Source organism: Scyliorhinus torazame, chromosome 1 (genome assembly GCF_047496885.1).
Source record: "Scyliorhinus torazame isolate Kashiwa2021f chromosome 1, sScyTor2.1, whole genome shotgun sequence".
Classification (NCBI taxonomy): Eukaryota; Metazoa; Chordata; class Chondrichthyes; order Carcharhiniformes; family Scyliorhinidae; genus Scyliorhinus; species Scyliorhinus torazame.
Genome location: NC_092707.1, coordinates 94,057,688 through 94,077,059, shown reverse-complemented (window position 1 = coordinate 94,077,059; position 19,372 = coordinate 94,057,688). Strand labels below are relative to the sequence as shown.

At 45.0% G+C, this 19,372-nt stretch overlaps 1 protein-coding gene across 1 annotated transcript in view; it reads right to left on the bottom strand.

Moving 5' to 3' along the window:
• The window catches only part of ufd1l (ubiquitin recognition factor in ER associated degradation 1), a 52,890-nt gene that overhangs the window by 1,150 nt on the left and 32,368 nt on the right, over positions 1-19,372 (bottom strand). Inside the window, exons 7-11 of the mRNA XM_072498181.1 lie at positions 18,820-18,888; positions 12,734-12,799; positions 9,633-9,683; positions 4,519-4,607; positions 2,610-2,691 (exon numbers count right to left, since the gene is read on the bottom strand). Coding sequence (XP_072354282.1) covers positions 2,610-2,691; positions 4,519-4,607; positions 9,633-9,683; positions 12,734-12,799; positions 18,820-18,888 — 357 coding nt within the window. The remainder of the gene's footprint in view (positions 1-2,609; positions 2,692-4,518; positions 4,608-9,632; positions 9,684-12,733; positions 12,800-18,819; positions 18,889-19,372) is intronic.

The window sequence follows — 19,372 nt, the reverse complement described above, 5'->3', positions numbered from 1 at the left end:
AATCTGAACAAGTCAATTTTTTGATGAATTTGATGCCCCGTCTCCTCCATAAGCGCGGACAAGACCTTCGCCATGCCAGCCGGGACCAGCAATTTTGGCCTACAGCGACCTACTTTCAGGTCCAACACACAGTTCATATCACCCTGCCCCGCCCCATAAATCAATTGGTGGGTGTCCAAATCTGGCACCGTAGCCAGCAACCGTTTCCTAAATGATACATCGTCCCAATTTGGGGCATACACATTCACTGGAACCACCTGATTCCTCTCTAATACCCCTACTACCATCACGTACCGTCCATCTTGATCAGCTATAACCCTCTTCGCCCGGAACCAAAGACTCACATTAATTAGAATCGCCACCCCACGCACACCGCTATCAAAGCTCAGATGAAATACCTGGCTCACCCAGGCTTTCCAGAACCTAGTCCGATCCCGTTCCCGCATGTGAATCCCTTGCAAAGACACCACTGTGGCTCCCAGACTCTTTAAATGAGTAAACACCCACACCCTCTTTACCAGTCCCCCCAGGCCTCACACGTGCCAGGTGACTAACCTTGTCAGGGGCCTCTCACACCCCCCCCACCCCCACGTCAGCCATTACCACCGTGATGCACCATACCTTCATCACCAGCCCCAGGCCCATCTAAGATTGCCGCCCTGCTCCATCCATCCTCAGGTCACTGTTAGCTCCCTACCCTTCCACCCCTACTTCCCCCCCCCCCCCAACCAACAGACTACATGCCGCCTCAACTAACCCCCTCCCAGAGACTCAGAGCCTCGCCAAACTGGCTCAACATGTCACAGTCCCTCCCTCCACACTGGTCCCGTTCACTAGCTGCTTTCGGAGTGCTAGCAAGGTGTCCCCAAGATCCTGCCCAAAAACAACCAAAACAAAGGCCTACAACCCCATCCCCCAGGTCCATACTTCCTTGTCCCAATCCAAGCATCCCCACCATACTTCACATTCCCTCCAATGACCATATAATTCCCCTGCTGTACCATCCCCCGTGATCCTAGTGCCCAGGAAAAGAAAAATTCCCAACTTGCTCCAAGAAAAAAAAAAGCAAAAATATAACACATTATATTGCAATATTTACAGCCACCCCAACCCAACTTGCGCAAACAAAAAAAAATACTACCAGCCCTCCTCAAACCAATCCCAGTCCTTTGTCCTTCATGAAGACCTCAGATTGCTCCGGCTATCAAAATAATGATATCTCGAGTCCTGTCCTCCAGATCATCCACTTTGGCCGTCAGGCCCTTATTCCTATCTGATACGCCGTGCCTCGACAAGGCCTCTTCCGCACCCTTTAGCGTATCCCTTTGCTCCTTCACAGCTTTGGCAGTCTTGCCCAGCTGCTCCCGTATCAGGCCTAACGCCTCCTCAATGATGGCTTTAAATGACTAATCTCCTTCTATTATCGCTCAAATTGGCCATCCAGTTGCCTGCCAAACTTCTCCAATTCCTGAGCCATCACCCCAGCCAGTGTTTCTAATCTAAAGGGTGCAGCTGCCTCTGTCATCTTTTCTCCCCCAGATTTCTTTGTCGGCTACCAGCTGGGGGTTTCTTTCCTGTGGCCTTTCTCCCGAAGGCTATTGACATTCCTCAAAAACCTCTGTTCTCCACACCAACTACTGAATTAGAACCCAAAGTCTGCTGAAAAAAAATGGGCAAAAAGGATTACAATACCTGAATCCTGGTAAGAGCTCTTTTTGTGCGACCTGCTTTTACGTGCCATCACCAGAAAGCACTTGGAGACAGCCAGTGATCATGTAAAGCACTGTATGAAAATAAGTCTTTGTTTCTTCATTCACTTTGCTGACTAGCCTGTTTGCTTTATCAAATACATTTTGGAAGTTCACGTACATCAATAACATCAACCATAACACCTCTTGATCAAAAAACTCTGTCCTCAACAAATCCAAGCCGTTTTTTCATAATTGATCTACATTTGTCAAACTGGTTGCTAATTTTGCCCCAGATTGTTTTGAAAAGCTTTACCACTGAGGTTAAACAGACTGACCTGTAGCTACTGGGCTTATCATTACACCCTCTTTTGAGTAAGGGTGTGACATTTAAAATTCTACAGTCCTCTGGCATCACCCCCATATCCAAAGCGAATTCGAGGATTATGGGCAGTGCCCTTGCAATTTCCCCCCCCTTATTTACCTTTTCATCCTTGGGTGCACCTGATCTAGTCATGGTGATGTATTGACAACTGGCCCTGGACTACTTCTGTAGATATCTGATGCCTTAGTTCCATTTCTCAGCCTGAGCACAATATTTATGAAATAAATGATGATTGACCAATCATCAAGGTGAAACTTATCCCTACAAATGCAGATTTAAATCTAATACGTGCAATTCAAATCTATTGATGTTGAACCACATTACAAGCTTGTAAGCTATTGGTTGGAACACATTTTATTTTTCTATTTCACGAACTTGCATTTCAAACCCATGTCAGATTAACAGGGAGAACAGCATGGTTGGCACCAGGTACGCTACCGCGTAAAACCTGTGTAATTACTGCACATCAATGTTCTCAGCCTCTTTTTTTCAAGTTAACATTTGAAACACATTTACTCCCTCTATTATTCACTCACCTCTTCTATTCGTTTGGGTTGTGGTCGTGAATTCCTGATAAAGGTGATTTTTCCGATTTTGAACTCATAGTTGGGGATTCCTCTGTGTGATAATGGTAAAAACGTTAGTGTGCAGTTATTGTTAACTGATACGGTCCAGGAATTATGAACATATGTTAGTCTTAAGCTTTTTTCAGATACTTGGTAAATTTGTATTGTCCTCTAAACATTGTCACTGTTTAAACATAAATATCCTAAATACAACAGCCTCGGCCCAATGGTAGTATTCTCAATCTGTCAAATCGTCACAGCGTCAAGCCCATTCCAGAGACTTGAGAACATAATTTTGACTGACACTTTAGTGAGGTACTGAAGGAGTGTTGCATTGTTGGAAGGTGTTAAAATTAGGTCCTATTTTCCCTCTCAGGTAGATGTAAAAAGATCCAGGGCACATTTGAACAACAAAGCTTTCCTGTGTCCCAGCCATTTATGAAATTAATAGCAGTTCTAGAAAATCAGTTGGTGAAATATGCTGTAGCTGATCTTTACTCAGCTTAATATTCATTTACAGAGTAAAAGATTACAAGCATACATCTCCTAATTCAACTATACCCCAGTTACAGTCCATGTCTCTTTATACCCACCCAGGTGAAACCACAATTAATAGGTGAATTGGCCATGCTAAATTGGAAAAATAATTGGGTACTCCAAATTTAAAAAAAAGAAATGACTAAAGGCACTGGATACTGCAAAGGCTATGGGCCCTGACAATATTCCAGCAATAGTACTGAAGACTTGTGCTCCAGAACTTGCCGCACCTCTAGCCAAGCTCCTCCAGTACAGCTACAACACTGGCATCTACCCAGCAATGTGGAAAATTGCCCAGGTTTATGCTGTACACAAGAAACAGGACAAATCCAACCCTGCCAATTACAACCCTATCAGTCTTCTCTCCATCATCAGCAAAGTGATGGAAGGAGTCATGAACAGCGCTATCAAACAGCACTTACTCAGCAATAACCTGCTCACGGATGCGGCGTTTGGGTTTCACCAGGATCACTCAGCTCCTGATCTCATTACAGCCTTAATTCAAACATGGACAAAAGTGCTGAATGTCTGAGGTGAGGTGAGAGTTACTGCCCTTGACATCAATGCAGTATGACCGAGTATGGCATCAAGGAGCCCTAGCTCAACTGGAGTCAATGGGAATCGGGGAGAACTCTCAGCTGGTTGGAGTCATGTCTGGCACAAAGGAAGATGGTTGTGGTGGTTGGACGTCAATCAGCGTAGCTCCAGGACCTCATTGCAGGAGTTCCTCAGGGTAGTGTCCTAAGCCCAACCATCTTCAGCTGCTTCATCAATGACCATTATAAGGTCAGAAGTGGGGATGACTGCACACATGTTCAGCACCATTCGCAACACCTCAGATAATGAGCCACGCCCACTACCATCTAGTAGGCAAGAGCAGCAGATACCTGGGAATCCCACCACCTGGAGGTTCCCCTCCAAGTCACTCATCACCCTGACTTGGAAATACATCGCCGTTCCTTCACTGCCGCTGGGGCAACATCCTGGAACTCCCTCTCCTACACAGTGGGTGTGCCTATATCTCAAGAACTTGCAGCAGTTCAAGGAAGCAACTCATCACCGCCTTCTGAAGAGCAACTACGGATGGGCAATAAATGCTGGCCTAACCAGCGACACCCACATCCCATAAATGAATTTTTAAAAAGATAAATGCTCTGATAAATAGGCTCCTTTAGAACTATGAGGGCTCAAAACAGAGACCACATTGGCCTTAGGATATTCATCACAAACACCCAGAATTGCTGAGGCACTGAAATACAGTACATTAGTCAGTTACTTGATAAACATCATTAGTGATAACAGACAGTACTTCTTTGAGACTTTGTAACCGTCTGACACTAACCTTTTAATATCTTCTGGGTTGATTTGCGCTGGACTAGGATCAACTCCTTTCTTCTTCCCATCTAACCGATTTCCAGCACCAGTAAATGCCTGAAAATACAACAAACCAAGTTAATGCGTGACCATCTTAATCATAGATAACAGAATACATAAACCTTGGGAATACTCATGGAATTGATCTCTTGTGAATTTCTAATTCAAAAGTGTGGAAATAAGGCAAGGTTAAGAGGACGTTATCAGACTATATGATGTGGATGAGAGGAAAGCTCCATATTTTGGTCTGATGTTTTGGCAGCTGTCATTTCAAAAGGCAATCTCAAAAATGAATCTACCAACCAGCCATCATTTATACTAATGCAACTTGCCAGATTTATTGTTTTATATAATTTTTTTATTGTGACAAGTAGGCTACATTAATTGCAATGAAGTTACTGTAAAAATCCCCTAGTCGTCATACTCCATGCCTGTTCGGGTACACCAAGGGAGAATTCGGAAAGTCCAATTAACCCAACAAGCATGTCTTTCGGGACTTGTGGGAGGAAACCGGAGCACCCACAGGAAACCCACGCAGACACAGGGAGAATGTGTAGACTCCACACAGACAGTGACCCAAGTCATTACTGACATGTTTGAGAGTCCATGAGGTTATTTTTTTTCTCAGGATATGGAAAACACTAGGAAAATTGTATTCCTCTCTTATTCCCTAGGGGTCCTGACAATGTGGTGACGGGCCTGCTCCTTGAATCATTGAAGCGCGTGATGATGGCACTCCAACATTGGTTTTAGGCAGAGATTTAATCTTTCATTGATGAATGACTGCCTGCAAACCTAGAGAGTGGTAATTATTCCATCATACTCTCATACTCTTGATTTGAGCTGCTTAAGGATGTAATCTCAACTCTACTCATGTAGGACGGCGGGCGGGAGGCAGCCGCACATTGGAGGGCTCCCGTTCGGGAACGGCATTTTCGGGGAGTAACGCCCGGTCCTAGGGCCCGCGACGGCAGTAAAAGTCGGGAGATAGCGCAAGGAGAAGAAGGATGTCGAAAATCACCAAAAAAACGGCTGGGAAAAAAGCGGCTCAAAGTCCGTTGGAGGGGAAAGGTCACCGCGGGGTCAACAAAGAAAATGGAGGCTGGAGCACCAGGGGAGGCCGCAGTGCTTACGGCTGAAGAACTAACTAAAGGTGATGGCTGCGGAATTCCTAAAGCAGTTGGCGCAGATTGAGAAATGTATGGAGATGGTGAGGAAGGAGATGAGGGAGGTTTTGAATGTGCTGGTGGAGGAGGCGGTTTCCCCGGTGAAGACGGCGGTGGCGAGCGCAGTGGCGGAGATGCGAGAGCAAGGGTAGGAGACGGTATTGTAGCACGGTGATCAACTTGCCTCGATTGGGAAGGAGATACGGAAGGTGATGGACACGAACAAGAATCTGCAAGGAAAAATGGAAGATCTGGAAAACAGATCCAGGCGACAGAATTTGAGGGTCGTGGGACTGCCCGAAGGAGTTGAAGGACCGAAGCCGACTGAGTATTTTGCCGCGATGCTGGCAAAACTATTGGGGGAGGGGGAGGATCCCTCCCGATATGAACTGGATCGGGCTCATCGGTCGTGGAGGCCTGTACCAAAGGCGAGTGAGCCGCCAAGGGCAGTGACTCTGTGCTTCCGTAGGTACAGTGTGAAGGAGAAGGTCCTGAGCTGGACCAAGCAGAAGCGGGTGGTGCAGTGGGCTGGAGCTGGTATACGTGTATACCAGGACTTTACGGTGGAGCTGGCGAGGAGGCGGGCTGCCTTCAACCGGATGAAGAGGGCACTGTACATTGGCAAGGTGCAGTGCGGCATTGTATATCCAGTGAAGCTGAGGGTGACTTACAAGCTCAGGGACTTTTATTTTGGAACGGCGGAAGCAGCGGAGGAGTTTGCGAAGGCAGAAGGACTGTGGCAGAACTGACAAATTGAGGAATGGTCATGTGCCGATGTAACCTCATGACTGTATTTTCTTCTTTTTTTTGTATCACTGCGCGTGGGTGTAGAGGCTAAAGGAGCCAATGTTGCATATATTTGGACAAGGGAAGGGACGGGACTTTCACTCGAAAGGAGGGCTCTTTGGGGTGTAGGTGGATATGCGGGGTTTGTGTGCTAAAAGGGGATCTTTGGGCTTTCCTAGGGCCGGGCAAGGGGGAAAGGGACACGGGCGGATGCCTCCACGCTGGCAGGTTTAAACCGGCCAGTGAACGGGAGTGAGGTGGGGGGAGGGGCTGCGGCCATCGGAGCCTGACAGATTCTTGTCCGAGTGGTCTAGCCCGGGTGGAAAGTTGGGGGGAGGGAACCGAGGTTAGGAGGAGGAGTTTTACAAGAGGCATTGGACGGGAGGAGCTGGAGACTTGGGGGGGGGGCACAACTTTGGGGTTTCATGTACGGTACTCTCTTAGAGGCTGGATGGCGTTGGTTGGGGGGTGGAGAGCCATGTAGATTAAGGGTGACTACGGGTAATCCCCGATTCCTTTTTGTCATTTGTTTATGTAAACAGGCGGGTTGAGGTTTGGGGGTTGGTGGGCGGATGGGATCGTTGTTATTATGGGGATTGACATATCTTGTTGATTATTGTTTATTGTTGATGGGGGTAAATGTGGGAGAAAACGTGAAAAAGGAGAATTTTTTTTAAAAAAAATTTTTTTTTTTTTTTTTTTAAACTCTACTCTTGTAGCCACTGCATTGATGTAGCTATTGCAGTTTGTCATGCTCAATGGTGATCCCCAGGATGTTGACATTGGGGACAAATGGTGGCGATGGGCGTTCTCTTGTTCGAGACATTACCTACCACCTGTCAGCCCAGGTCTGGAAGTTAACCAAGTTCTGCTGCAAGTTGACATTGTCGGAGATCTTGAACACTATGAAATTGTCAGTGTAACATGGTCTGCCATGGTCTTCTGGTGGAGGGGCAGTCATTGCTGAAGATGATTGGACTAAGAGCACATCCCATGTTAGCTCCAGGATGTCACTGGAAGGTGTGATAACGATTGTCTGACCAACTACATTGATTTTCCTTTGCAAGTGATTATTTATTTTATTTTTAAATTTTTTTAAAATTCCAATTAAGGGGCAATTTAGCATGGCCAATCCACCCACCCTCCACAACTTTGGGTTGTGGGGGTGAGACCCAGTGACCCGGGGTTTAAATGAGATTAGACTCCAACCATTTGTGGAATTTCTCTTTGAACTCCACTGACATAAATATTGCCAAGGCTGCATGGTTCCATACTCAATTTCACACAATGGTAGGATGCTATTACAATGAATGTATTGTTTTTGCACAAGTAAAATCAAATTATGTATTTTATAAACCATGTCTGGGCAGCAACCAAGAGAAAGGAGGGTATTCTTTGCAATTGATACATTTAGTAGCCAGAGTGCTGTGAGGCAGGAAGCAGGCTAGTCACAGATTGGGTGTTGAAGAAGCAACAACAATGGGGGTGAGGACAGGTGTGTTAGGTGCCCAGGGAGCCCAGCAAACCACACCCATATGTTCTGGGCATGCCCAGCGCTGGAGGAGTTTTGGAAGGGCGTAGCAAGGACGGTGTCGAGGGTGGTAGGATCCAGGGCCAAACCGGGCTGGGAGCTCGCAATATTTGGGGTTGCAGGGGAGCCGGGAGTGCAGGAGGCGAAAGAGGACGGTATTCAGGCCTTTGCGTCTCTGGTAGCCCGGCGAAGGATTCTTCTTCAGTGGAAGGATGCGAGGCCCCCAAGCGTGGAATCATGGATCAACGATATGGCGGGGTTTATTAAATTGGAGAGGGTGAAATTTGCCTTAAGGGGATCGGTACAAGGGTTTTTCAGGCGGTGGCAACCGTTCTTGGACTTCCTGGCAGAACGGTAGACAATGGTCAGCAGCAGCAGCAACCCGGGGGGGGGGGTTCTATTTTATTTTTGTTTGTCTACACTGGGGGATCTGAGGGGGTGTATATATTTGTTATGTGTTAATTCGGGGTGTTAATTTATTATTTATGTATGGGGGGGGAAGGGGGGCACAGGGGTTGTTTTATTTTGTTTTGTATTTAATTCTATTAGGTTCCTTTTTCATTTTGTTGCTGATATTTTGTGAAAACTTCAATAAAAATTAGTATTATTTTTTTTTAAATGGTGGGGAAGAAAAAAAAAAAAGCAACAACAAAAGAGAGAGGGGCAGCCAGCCTCAGGAAACAGCTCAGCTCCAGGCGAAGTACTGAAGGCAAAACGTCAGTTTGTGCAAAGATCGTTTTTTCCTCACTGAATGGAAGACCATTCTCAAGTCATCGTCGCTTATGTGATCACTGGCCAGATTTGACCAATAAATTTATGGCTGTTTGATAAATGGAGGGGAGTTTGGGTTTTTTTTTTTTGCAGTTCTTTTGAATTGAGGTATAAGATATTAACAATCTCAGATGTCTTGGTAACTTTGCTCTGGCATACAAGACAGTTTTGTTTGATAGGAAGAAGTTGGAAAATCTCATAAGGCAGTGTGCAAATCTTAAAAGTAAGCAGGAAACCATATTAAAAGAACCACAATTGTTGGTACTGCAACAAGTACAGAAATGCTATTTGTATTTGAAAGCCAATTCAAAGGCATTTGGTTAGTTCTGAAGAATTAGGATTTAAATTATTTTTATTGACACAGAAACAGATATCCGCCTCCCTTCCAAATATACAACAGTGTTAATTACTGGTTATAAAATTTATTTCATATTATCAGCTTTGGACAAGGGTTCATGGATCACTTTCAAAGATAGGATGCGATACTCAATGGGGACACAAGATAATCGGAGACTCAAAAGCATTTCCCAAATAGTTTCTTCCATTCCTTTGCCTGGGTAGGTTGAAAACGCTTGTCCAATCTCCAGCTAAGGATAGACAATCTTACAAATGTGGAGAGTTGGGACTCATCCATTAGAGCTCTATGTCCTACATCCAATATAATCCTGGATGAAGAGGTATATAATAGAGCATATTGACAAGATTGAAAGCAGATTGCATAGAGACTGTAAATTGGGAAGATTGCCAATTTAATAAAATGCACTCTAACCCAAACTGAATCCCAGGCATCCTATTACAGGGCATAAATGAGTTTTGTTTTCCACTTACCCTGAACCCTAAGTCAATTGGCACAAAAGCAGTGTGTTCAGTCTCAATATCCTAGAAATAAAACAAAGATAATCCATGTAAAATATCAGAGAGTAAGTACGAAAAAGTGAAATAGACTTGACTTGAAAGTTATTGCTGAAAAGTCTGTTGGGAGGTGACCTTGAAGAAAATGAATTTTATATCATACTTTAAAATAAATACTCAGTTGGGGTGTAATTTCCATAACACTTCTAAATCACTGAATACTTTAGTGATCAAACTTTAAAAACTGTTTGAAGGACTTCCAAACAGGGGTTGCAAAATAAAGGCAGAGACACATTGTTAATTAGGTCAACGAACATTCAGTTACATCGAAGGATCAAAATAACACAAGAAAATAATAAATACAAGTGTAGGGCTCAATTCCACCCATCTCCTTAATGCCAAGGTAACGGTTTCTATCAATTCTAGAAAATGTTTTGTAATTACTAGAATGAAGTGAGGATGGACATTAACTTAGTTTAAGTAACAAGAACCAGATGGTCACTCATTTTGTTACAGTAACAAAAACAGTGGGAAGAACAAATTCACCAATAAAGTTGGTCACTTTGTGCCATTGGATTTCCATGCATCTTCAGGCCAGATCAAAAATTACAACTGAACAAAGATCTAAATTGTCATTTGAGGTCTCAGAGCAAGAGGACAATAACAGGATCAGCGAGAAGCAGCAAGATTTTGGACAAGATATCGAAGCAGGTTTGGCAGTTACAAGCATTTCTGGATTACAACCTATCTGCACCAACCTGTCCTTTTCTTTTTAGATTGCAATAAAAAGACTTGAAAGCTTTTTGGTGCCTTTCACAACCTCAGGGTATCCCAAAGTGTTTTCACCAAAGTCAAAATGTAGGAAACAGTGGCCAATTTGTACATAGCGAGGCCCCACAAAGAACAATGCTTTAGGAACCAAATAATCTGTTTAAATTATGTTGCTGGAGGGATAAATATTGGTGGTTCTCAGCTTCTCTGTAATTTGAACAAACCATGATTAGCCGCTTAACTACAATCGAGTAAAGATCAGGTGTACATAACCCGTGGCTTCAGACCTGGTAGGATATCAAATAAATATCACTCATTCTTCATGGGAACTGAATCAGAAAGGTTTCCAGGCTGATTCCTGGGATGGCAGGACTGTCATATGTAGAGATTGATTGATAGATATTTATTGTCACATGTACCGAAGTACAGTGAAAAGTATTTTTCTGCGGCCAAGGGAACGCACACAGTACGTACATAGTAGACAAAATAATATTCTACAGCGTACATTGACAGTGGTGCATCAACAAATAGTGATTAAGTGCAGAACAAGACCAAAGAAGGGCAGCATATGGTGTCGTGAATAGTGTTTTTTTAATATAATAAAGTACCCAATTCATTTTTTCCAATTAAGAGGCAATTTAGTGTGGCCAATTCACCTAGCCTGCACATCTTTGTGTTGTGGGGGTGGAACGCACGCAAACACGGGGAGAACGTGCAAACTCCACACGGACAGTGACCCAGAGCTGGGATCGAACCTGGGACCTCGATGCTGCGAGGCAGCAATGCTAACCACTGCGCCACCGTGCCGGCCTAATGGGTCTGGAAGAGGGCAAAGCCTGGGTGTGAGGGGTCTCTGACAATGCTGTGTGCCTTTCTGAGGCAGCGGGAGGTGTAGACAGAATCAATGGGAGGATGGCAAGCTTGTGTGATGCGTTGGGCTGAGTTCACCACACTCTGCAGTTTCTTGCGATCTTGGGCCGAGCAGTTGCCATAACAAGCTGTAATGCAGCCAGATAGGATGCTCTCTATGGCATATCTGTAGAAGTTTGAGAGAGTCGATGCAGACATGACAAATTTCTTTAGCTTCCGTAGGAAGTAGAGACGTTGTCGGGCTTTCTTGACTGTTGCGTCAACGCGAGTGGACCAGGACAGACTGTTGGTGATGGTGACCCCCAGGAACTTTAAGCTATCGACTATCACTACTTCGGAACCATTGATGTAGAAGGGCTACGCTTCCTTAAGTCGATGATCAGTTCCTTGGTCTTTCCAGCATTTAGAGAGAGGTTGTTTTCGGTACATCATGCAACCAAGTGACCTATCTCCTTTCTGTCGTTTGATTCGTCGTTGTTGGAGATACGACCCACCACAGTCGTATCGTCTGCAAAATAATTGATTGAATTGGAGTTGAATCTTGCCACAGTCTTGTGTGTACAGGGACTACAGAAGAGGCGGAGCCCCAGTGTTGAGAACTATTGTGGAGGACATGTTGTTGCCTATCCTGACAGATTGCGGTCTGTTGGTGAGGAAGTCAAGGATCCAGCTGCACAGGGAGGGGTCAAGTCCAAGATTGCAGCAGAGTTTGGTTATTAGTCTTGTTGCGATAATGGTGTTGAAGGCGGAGCTGTAGTCTATGAACAGCAGTCTGACATTGGTGTCCTTGTTGTCGAGATGTTCAAGTGTTGATTGTAGAGCAAGAGAGAAAGCATCTGCTGTGGATCGGTTGCCGCAGTAGGCGAACTGCAATGGATCAAGACCATCTGGGAGGCTGGCGTTGATCCGCCGCTCGAAGCATTTCATGATAAGTCAGGGCTAAGTTGGCTAGGGTTATATTCATTGGAGTTTAGAAGAGTGAGAGGGGATCTCATACAAACTTATAAAATTCTAACAGGATCAGACAGGTAGATTCTGAAAGAATGTTCCGGATGGTGGGGTGGTCCAGAAACAGGGGGCAGAGTTTGAGGATAAGGGCAAATCTTTTCAACTGAGGTAAGGAGAACTTTTTTTAATCCAGAGAGTGGTAAATATGTGGAATTCAGTACCACAAAAGTAGTTGAAGCCAAAACATTGTGTAATTTTAAGGAGTTACATATAGCTCTTGGGGCTAAAGGGATCGGGGTAGTGGAGGTCAGGTTATTGAACTTGATGATCAGTCATGATCATAATGAATGGTGGAGCAGGCTCGAAGGGCCAAATGGCCTCTTCCTGCTCCTATTTTCTATGTATGTTTCATATCTGGCTGCAACCCTTCTCTGTGTGATCATCTAAACCTTAATAACTAAAAATACTTGGTTACATTGTTTTCATACCGAGGTGTCTTCAGGCTGGTAATGTCTCTCGGGTTCTTTATACCCCAGTGGAGCATCAAAATCTACCTGTGCATTAAACAGAAAGAAATATGAATAGTGATGACTTCTCTGACATCAGACAAACGGAACCAACAAACGCAGAAGATGCACATTCGTACATCCTTCTAATTAATGTTGTGGAAAGCATTCAAAGAAGACTAACAACTTTGCTGCATAATTTTTTTTTTTTATATTTAGAGTACCCAATTCATTTTTTCCAATTAAGTGGCAATTTAGCATGGCCAATCCACCTAGCTTGCACATTTTTGGGTTGTGGGGGCGAAACCCACGCAACCACGAGGAGAATGTGGAAACTCCACACGGACAGTGACCCAGAGTCGGGATCAAACCTGGGACCTTCGCGCCGTGAGGCCGCTGTGCTAACCCACTGCGCCACAGTGCAGCATAATAATAATCCTTGCCACTGGGCTCACATGATAGTGGCCCGGATGAGCAGGTTCTTTGATGTAGAAGATAGGTGTGCAAGGTGTGCGGGAGGGCCAGAGAACCATGTCCACATGTTCTGGACATGCCCAAAGCTTAGGGGATTTTGGCAGGGGTTTACAGATGTCATGTCCACGGTGTTAAAAACAAGGGTGGCACCGAGTCCAGAGGTGGCGATTTTTGGAGTGTCGGAAGACGCAGGAATCCAGGAAGTGAAAGAGGCAGACATTCTGGCCTTTGCTTCCCTGGGAGCCAGGAGACGGATATTATTAGCTTGGAGGGACTCAAAGTCCCCGAAGTCGGAGACCTGGCAATCTGACATGTCTAGCTTTCTCGGTTTGGAGAAAATCAAGTTCGCCTTGAGAGGGTCAATGTTAGGGTTCGTCTGGAGGTGGCAACCGTTCGCCGACTTCTTTGCGGAAAATTAATCGTCAGCAGAGGGGGGGGGGGGGGGGGGGAGGGGGTTAGCTTAGCTTAGAGTAGGGGATTAATAAAGGTGGGACGTGTAAGGGAAGGAGATGGTTTTTGCACTATGTTTACAAATAATTCATGTACATTGGAACTAAGGAACTTAAGCAAGGAGTCAGGAGGGCTAGAAGGGGTCACGAAAAGTCATTGGCAAATAGGGTTAAGGAAAATCCCAAGGCTTTTTACATGTACATAAAAAGCAAGAGGGTAGCCAGGGAAAGGGTTGGCCCACTGAAGGATAGGCAAGGGAATCTGTGTGTGGAGCCAGAGGAAATGGGCGAGGTACTAAATGAATACTTTGCATCAGTATTCACCAAAGAGAAGAAATTGGAAGATGTTGTGTCTGGAGAAGGGTGTGTAGATAGCCTGGGTCACATTGAGATCCAAAAAGACGAGGTGTTGGGTGTCTTAAAAAATATTAAGGTAGATAAGTCCCCAGGGCCTGATGGGATCTACCCCAGAATACTGAAGGAGGCTGGAGAGGAAATTGCTGAGGCCTTGACAGAAATCTTTGGATCCTCACCGTCTTCAGGGGATGTCCCGGAGGACTGGAGAATAGCCAATGTTGTTCCTCTGTTTAAGAAGGGTAGCAAGGATAATCCAGGGAACTACAGGCCGGTGAGCCTTACTTCAGTGGTAGGGAAATTACTGGAGAGAATTCTTCGAGACAGGATCTACTCCCATTTGGAAGCAAATGGACGTATTAGTGAGAGGCAGCATGGTTTTGTGAAGGGGAGGTCGTGTCTCACTAACTTGATAGAGTTTTTCGAGGAGGTCACTAAGATGATGGATGCAGGTAGGGCAGTGGATGTTGTCTATATGGACTTCAGTAAGGCCTTTGACAAGGTCCCTCATGGTAGACTAGTACAAAAGGTGAAGTCACACGGGATCAGGGGGGAGCTGGCAAGGTGGATACAGAACTGGCTAGGTCATAGAAGGCAGAGAGTAGCAATGGAAGGATGATTTTCTAATTGGAGGGCTGTGACCAGTGGTGTTCCACAGGGATCAGTGCTGGGACCTTTGCTCTTTGTAGTATATATAAATGATTTGGAGGAAAATGTAACTGGTCTGATTAGTAAGTTCGCAGACGACACAAAGGTTGGTGGAATTGCAGATAGCGATGAGGACTGTCAGAGGATACAGCAGGATTTAGATTGTTTGGAGACTTGGGCGGAGAGATGGCAGATGGAGTTTAATCCGGACAAATGTGAGGTAATGCATTTTGGAAGGTCTAATGCAGGTAGGGAATATACAGTGAATGGTAGAACCCTCAAGAGCATTGAAAGTCAAAGAGATCTAGGAGTACAGGTCCACAGGTCATTGAAAGGGGCAACACAGGTGGAGAAGGTAGTCAAGAAGGCATACGGCATGCTTGCCTTCATTGGCCGGGGCATTGAGTATAAGAATTGGCAAGTCATGTTGCAGCTGTATAGAACCTTAGTTAGGCCACACTTGGAGTATAGTGTTCAATTCTGGTCGCCACACTACCAGAAGGAGGTGGAGGCTTTAGAGAGGGTGCAGAAGAGATTTACCAGAATGTTGCCTGGTATGGAGGGCATTAGCTATGAGGAGCGGTTGAATAAACTCGGTTTGTTCTCACTGGAACGAAGGAGGTTGAGGGGAGACCTGATAGAGGTCTACAAAATTATGAGGGGCATAGACAGAGTGGATAGTCAGAGGCTTTTCCCCAGGGTAGAGGGGTCAATTACTAGGGGGCATAGGTTTAAGGTGAGAGGGGCAAGGTTTAGAGTAGATGTACGAGGCAAGTTTTTTTACGCAGAGGGTAGTGGGTGCCTGGAACTCGCTATCGGAGACCCGAGGTGGTGGAAGCAGGGACGATAGTGACATTTAAGGGGCATCTTGACAAATACATGAATAGGATGGGAATAGAGGGATACGGAACCAGGAAGTGTAGAAGATTGTAGTTTAGTCGGGCAGCATGGTCGGCACGGGCTTGGAGGGCCGAAGGGCCTGTTCCTGTGCTGTACATTTCTTTGTTCTTTATTTCTTTTTTTTGTTGTAGTAAAACCATAAATACCTCAATAAAATGTTTATTAAAAAAAATAATAATAATCCTTGCGATTTCAGAGCTGCTCACCATCCTTGGCTGGATGAGGCTACCTGAAATTCTGTACATCCAACCCAATAGTGCAACAAATATATGTAGACAATGGCTGAGGCGCGCAGACCAGGCGATTCCCAGGTTTGATTCAGTAATTAATTTAATTCACGAACCCACTTAGTGCTGGGTTTTACACAGCTATGGATTTACTGATAGCAGGCATGCTGTAATTTGCCTCTGGATTTTGAAGGTGCTAAAATATAATTAAATAGAGTTACCACATCAGATTGCTTTGCTACAATCTCCACTGGAATCACAGGAGGCAAGGACATCATTGGGCTTGATTCCAATGAGGTTTGGTCAAAATCCCTCAGGATCCCAACATTAACAATGACTATTTGCATTAAGCACTCCCTTGTGCAAGGTATCAACACAGTCAGAACAGCAGTGGAAGAAATTGGTGATAAAAAATAGTGACTATTCTGGAGCCTTATAATTGCAGTGTAATCACAGCTCCAAATATGGAACTAGTGCAAAAGCCTTTCCTCCAAGCATCAGAAATAACAGGTGAAGTGTTTAACTGCTTTTCGAATTCAACATGTTCTGCTGTATGGTAGATACTGGATTTATTCAACTGGATTTATTCTACCTGCTAAATAAGCAGTGAAATGGGCTTCAGGTTGATGGAGGGGGACAATGAGGGGTGGGTTGGAGCTGACTATCTCTTCTTGTATGTGACAGACCCAATTCCCACCATGGGTGATATAATGCCGCTGCCGAGATGCTGTGGCTCTTTTTCCGGGTTCAAATTGAACCTGGAGAAAAGGGAGCGATTCCTGGTTAGTCCCCCGGGGAGAGGAGTCAAATCTGGGGGGGGTTGCCATTCCGCCTAGCAAATTCTCACTTCAGGATTCTGGGGGTTAAGGTGGCTCAGGATTGGGCCCGGCTCCAGAAGTTGAACTACACGAGCTTGGTGGGAAGGGTCAGGACCGATTTGCAGGGAAGGGCCAGGGCCGATTTGCAGGGGTGGGATAGCCTCCCCCCCCCATCCTTGGCAAGCAGGATTCAGTCGGTCAAGAGGAATATTTTTCTGGTCCAATGTTTACTCTTTTTTCTTTCAAAGTCCTTTTATGGGGGAGTCGAGTAGGCAAAGTGGCGAGAATTTGAAGGACAACCCTTCAGAGAGACCAACAGTCAGGGAGGGGGGGCTTGGCGTTGCCGAGTCTGATATATTACTATTGGGCGGCGAATGCAGAGAAGATGCTGGGTTGGTGTAGGTATCAGGAAGCCACCTGAATACGGATGGAATCAAAATCATGAGACGGGTTCTGGGTTGAAGGCATTAGCGACAGCCTCGCACCCTTTCTCACCGGTGAAATATTCGGCAAACCCGGTGGTCGTCTCCACCCTGAAGATATGGAGATAATTTCAGCAGCATTTTAAATTGGGGGCTATTATGTTTGAACTTGAGAGGTTGGATGTCACAATTGGGGGTGGGGGGGTGGGGGGGGTGGAGATTGGTTCTTGGCGGCACGGTTGCGAGTTTGGAGGAGTTGTCAGAGAAATTTGGGCTCTCGTGGTCGGGCTTGTTCAGATACCTGCAAGTTCACAATTTTACGAAACAGATCTTTCCGACATTCCCTGTGGCGCCATCACCTCGTTGATAGAGCGGGTTCCTTCGCTTGCAGGGTCGGAGGAGGGGAATATCTTGGGTATCTATGGAAGGATTATGTCCGAAGATGCAGTAACATTGGAGGGGATTGACCATTTGGGAGGAGGAATTGGGATTGGTGTTGGATGATGGGGTGTGGAGTTTGGACCTGCAGAGGGTGAACTCCACATCCTCGTGTGAGTGGCTTGGCTTAATACATCTTAAAGCAGTGAACAGGGCTTATCTTACTAGGTCCCGGAGGAGTCCATTTTTGTGGGAGTGGAGGACAAGTGCGAGCGCTGTGGAGGGGCTGTGCACATTTCTGGTCGTGTTCTAAGCTTCTTGGGGTTCTCGGTTTACTTCTTTGGCATCATGTTGGAAATTCTGAAAATTGAACTGGAGCACTGTTCTTAGTGGCCATATTTGGGGTGTCAGACTTGTCTGAGCTGCAAACGGGTATGGGGGCCTATGTCCTGGCTTTCGCCTCATTGATTGCTCAGAGGCAAGTGCTGATAGGATGGAGGTCAGCTTCTCCACCCAATGCCTCAGTGTGGATGGGAGATCTGATGCCATTCCTTTACCGTAAGAAAGTCAAGTACACCAAGGGGTTTTATGGCAGCCATTTATTATGTATTTCGAAAAGTTGGTCACTGTTAGTTGTTAAAGGTTTTTTTTATTGTTGCGGGGGTGGACGGGTTTGGGTGTTGTCTGGGTGCGATGTGTTGTTTTGGTGTTCTGTACAAAATAGAAAACGTTTGAGTAAAAATATATATTTTTTAAATATAAGCAGTGAAATGTGCAAAGAGCAATCAGAGAATGGTTGAAGAAGGACTTGTATTTCTGTAGCAACAATTTTGTCCTCTGGATGTTCCAAGCACTTCACAGCCAACAAATTACTTTTCAAATGCATCATTGATGTTATATAGGGAAACGTGGCAGCCAATTTGCACGTAGCAAGGTCCCAGCATTGAGATAAATCACCTATAAAACAATTTTGGTGATAGTATTTGTGATAGTATTTGTGATAGTATTTGAAGAATAAGTATTGGCCAGAACACCAGGAGAACGTCCTTGCCCTTAAAACTTTGCTACGGGATCTTTTGTCTACCCGAGAGGGCAGACAGAATCTCAGACTAACATCTCAATTGAAAGAAACCACCTACAACAGTTCAGTACTTCTTCAGTACTGCACCAAAGTCGCAGATGAGATACTGTACTCAAGTGCTTCAGTTGGGATAGAATCCAAACCTTCTGACTCTGCTGAGAATGTTATCATTGAGCAACAGTTAAAACCTTCAATAGATCACCTGGTAGGGTGGCTACACATCAGCAGATGAGTCAAGCACCTTCTCTTTGACACACATTAGAATTTCACATTTAGTCATAACAAGATCAAACGGCAAGCTAATTGATTAGACTTACATTCATATCACATTCAATGATTGAAACAGCTTTATCTGGTTTTGTTTCCATGACCCGAAGCTCGTAGATCTGAAACACACAATCGTTTCAACACCCATTTTCATATTTACAGGTCAGGATGCCACCGTAAGTTAGCTTCACTTTGTAACATTCAGCATGCACTTTGAAATGTCAAAACAGATGCACAATGTGTTTTAATACATACACAGTGGTACAGGGGGAATAATGTTCAGGTTTGAGGGGTTTTAGTTAATGCAGTTGCACAGATAGAATTACAGCAGCAAACCTCCCCTATCTGTACTCTGCCCTTTATATTTTGAATGCTACAGTTTTCATGCATGAAGGGGAAAAGTGTGGATCTCCAGAAAGGCATCACACACATGTGATTCCAAGACAAAATGTGCAGGAGTTGCAGAGGCAGGGTAAAAGGTGAAAAGTTGGGTTTGATTCACACATATATTTAGCACTATACTAAGTGACTTTCAAATGCCATGGGTTTACACTGTGTAACATGGGTACTGAAATGCTGCAGGTATGTCCTGTAAGTGCTGGC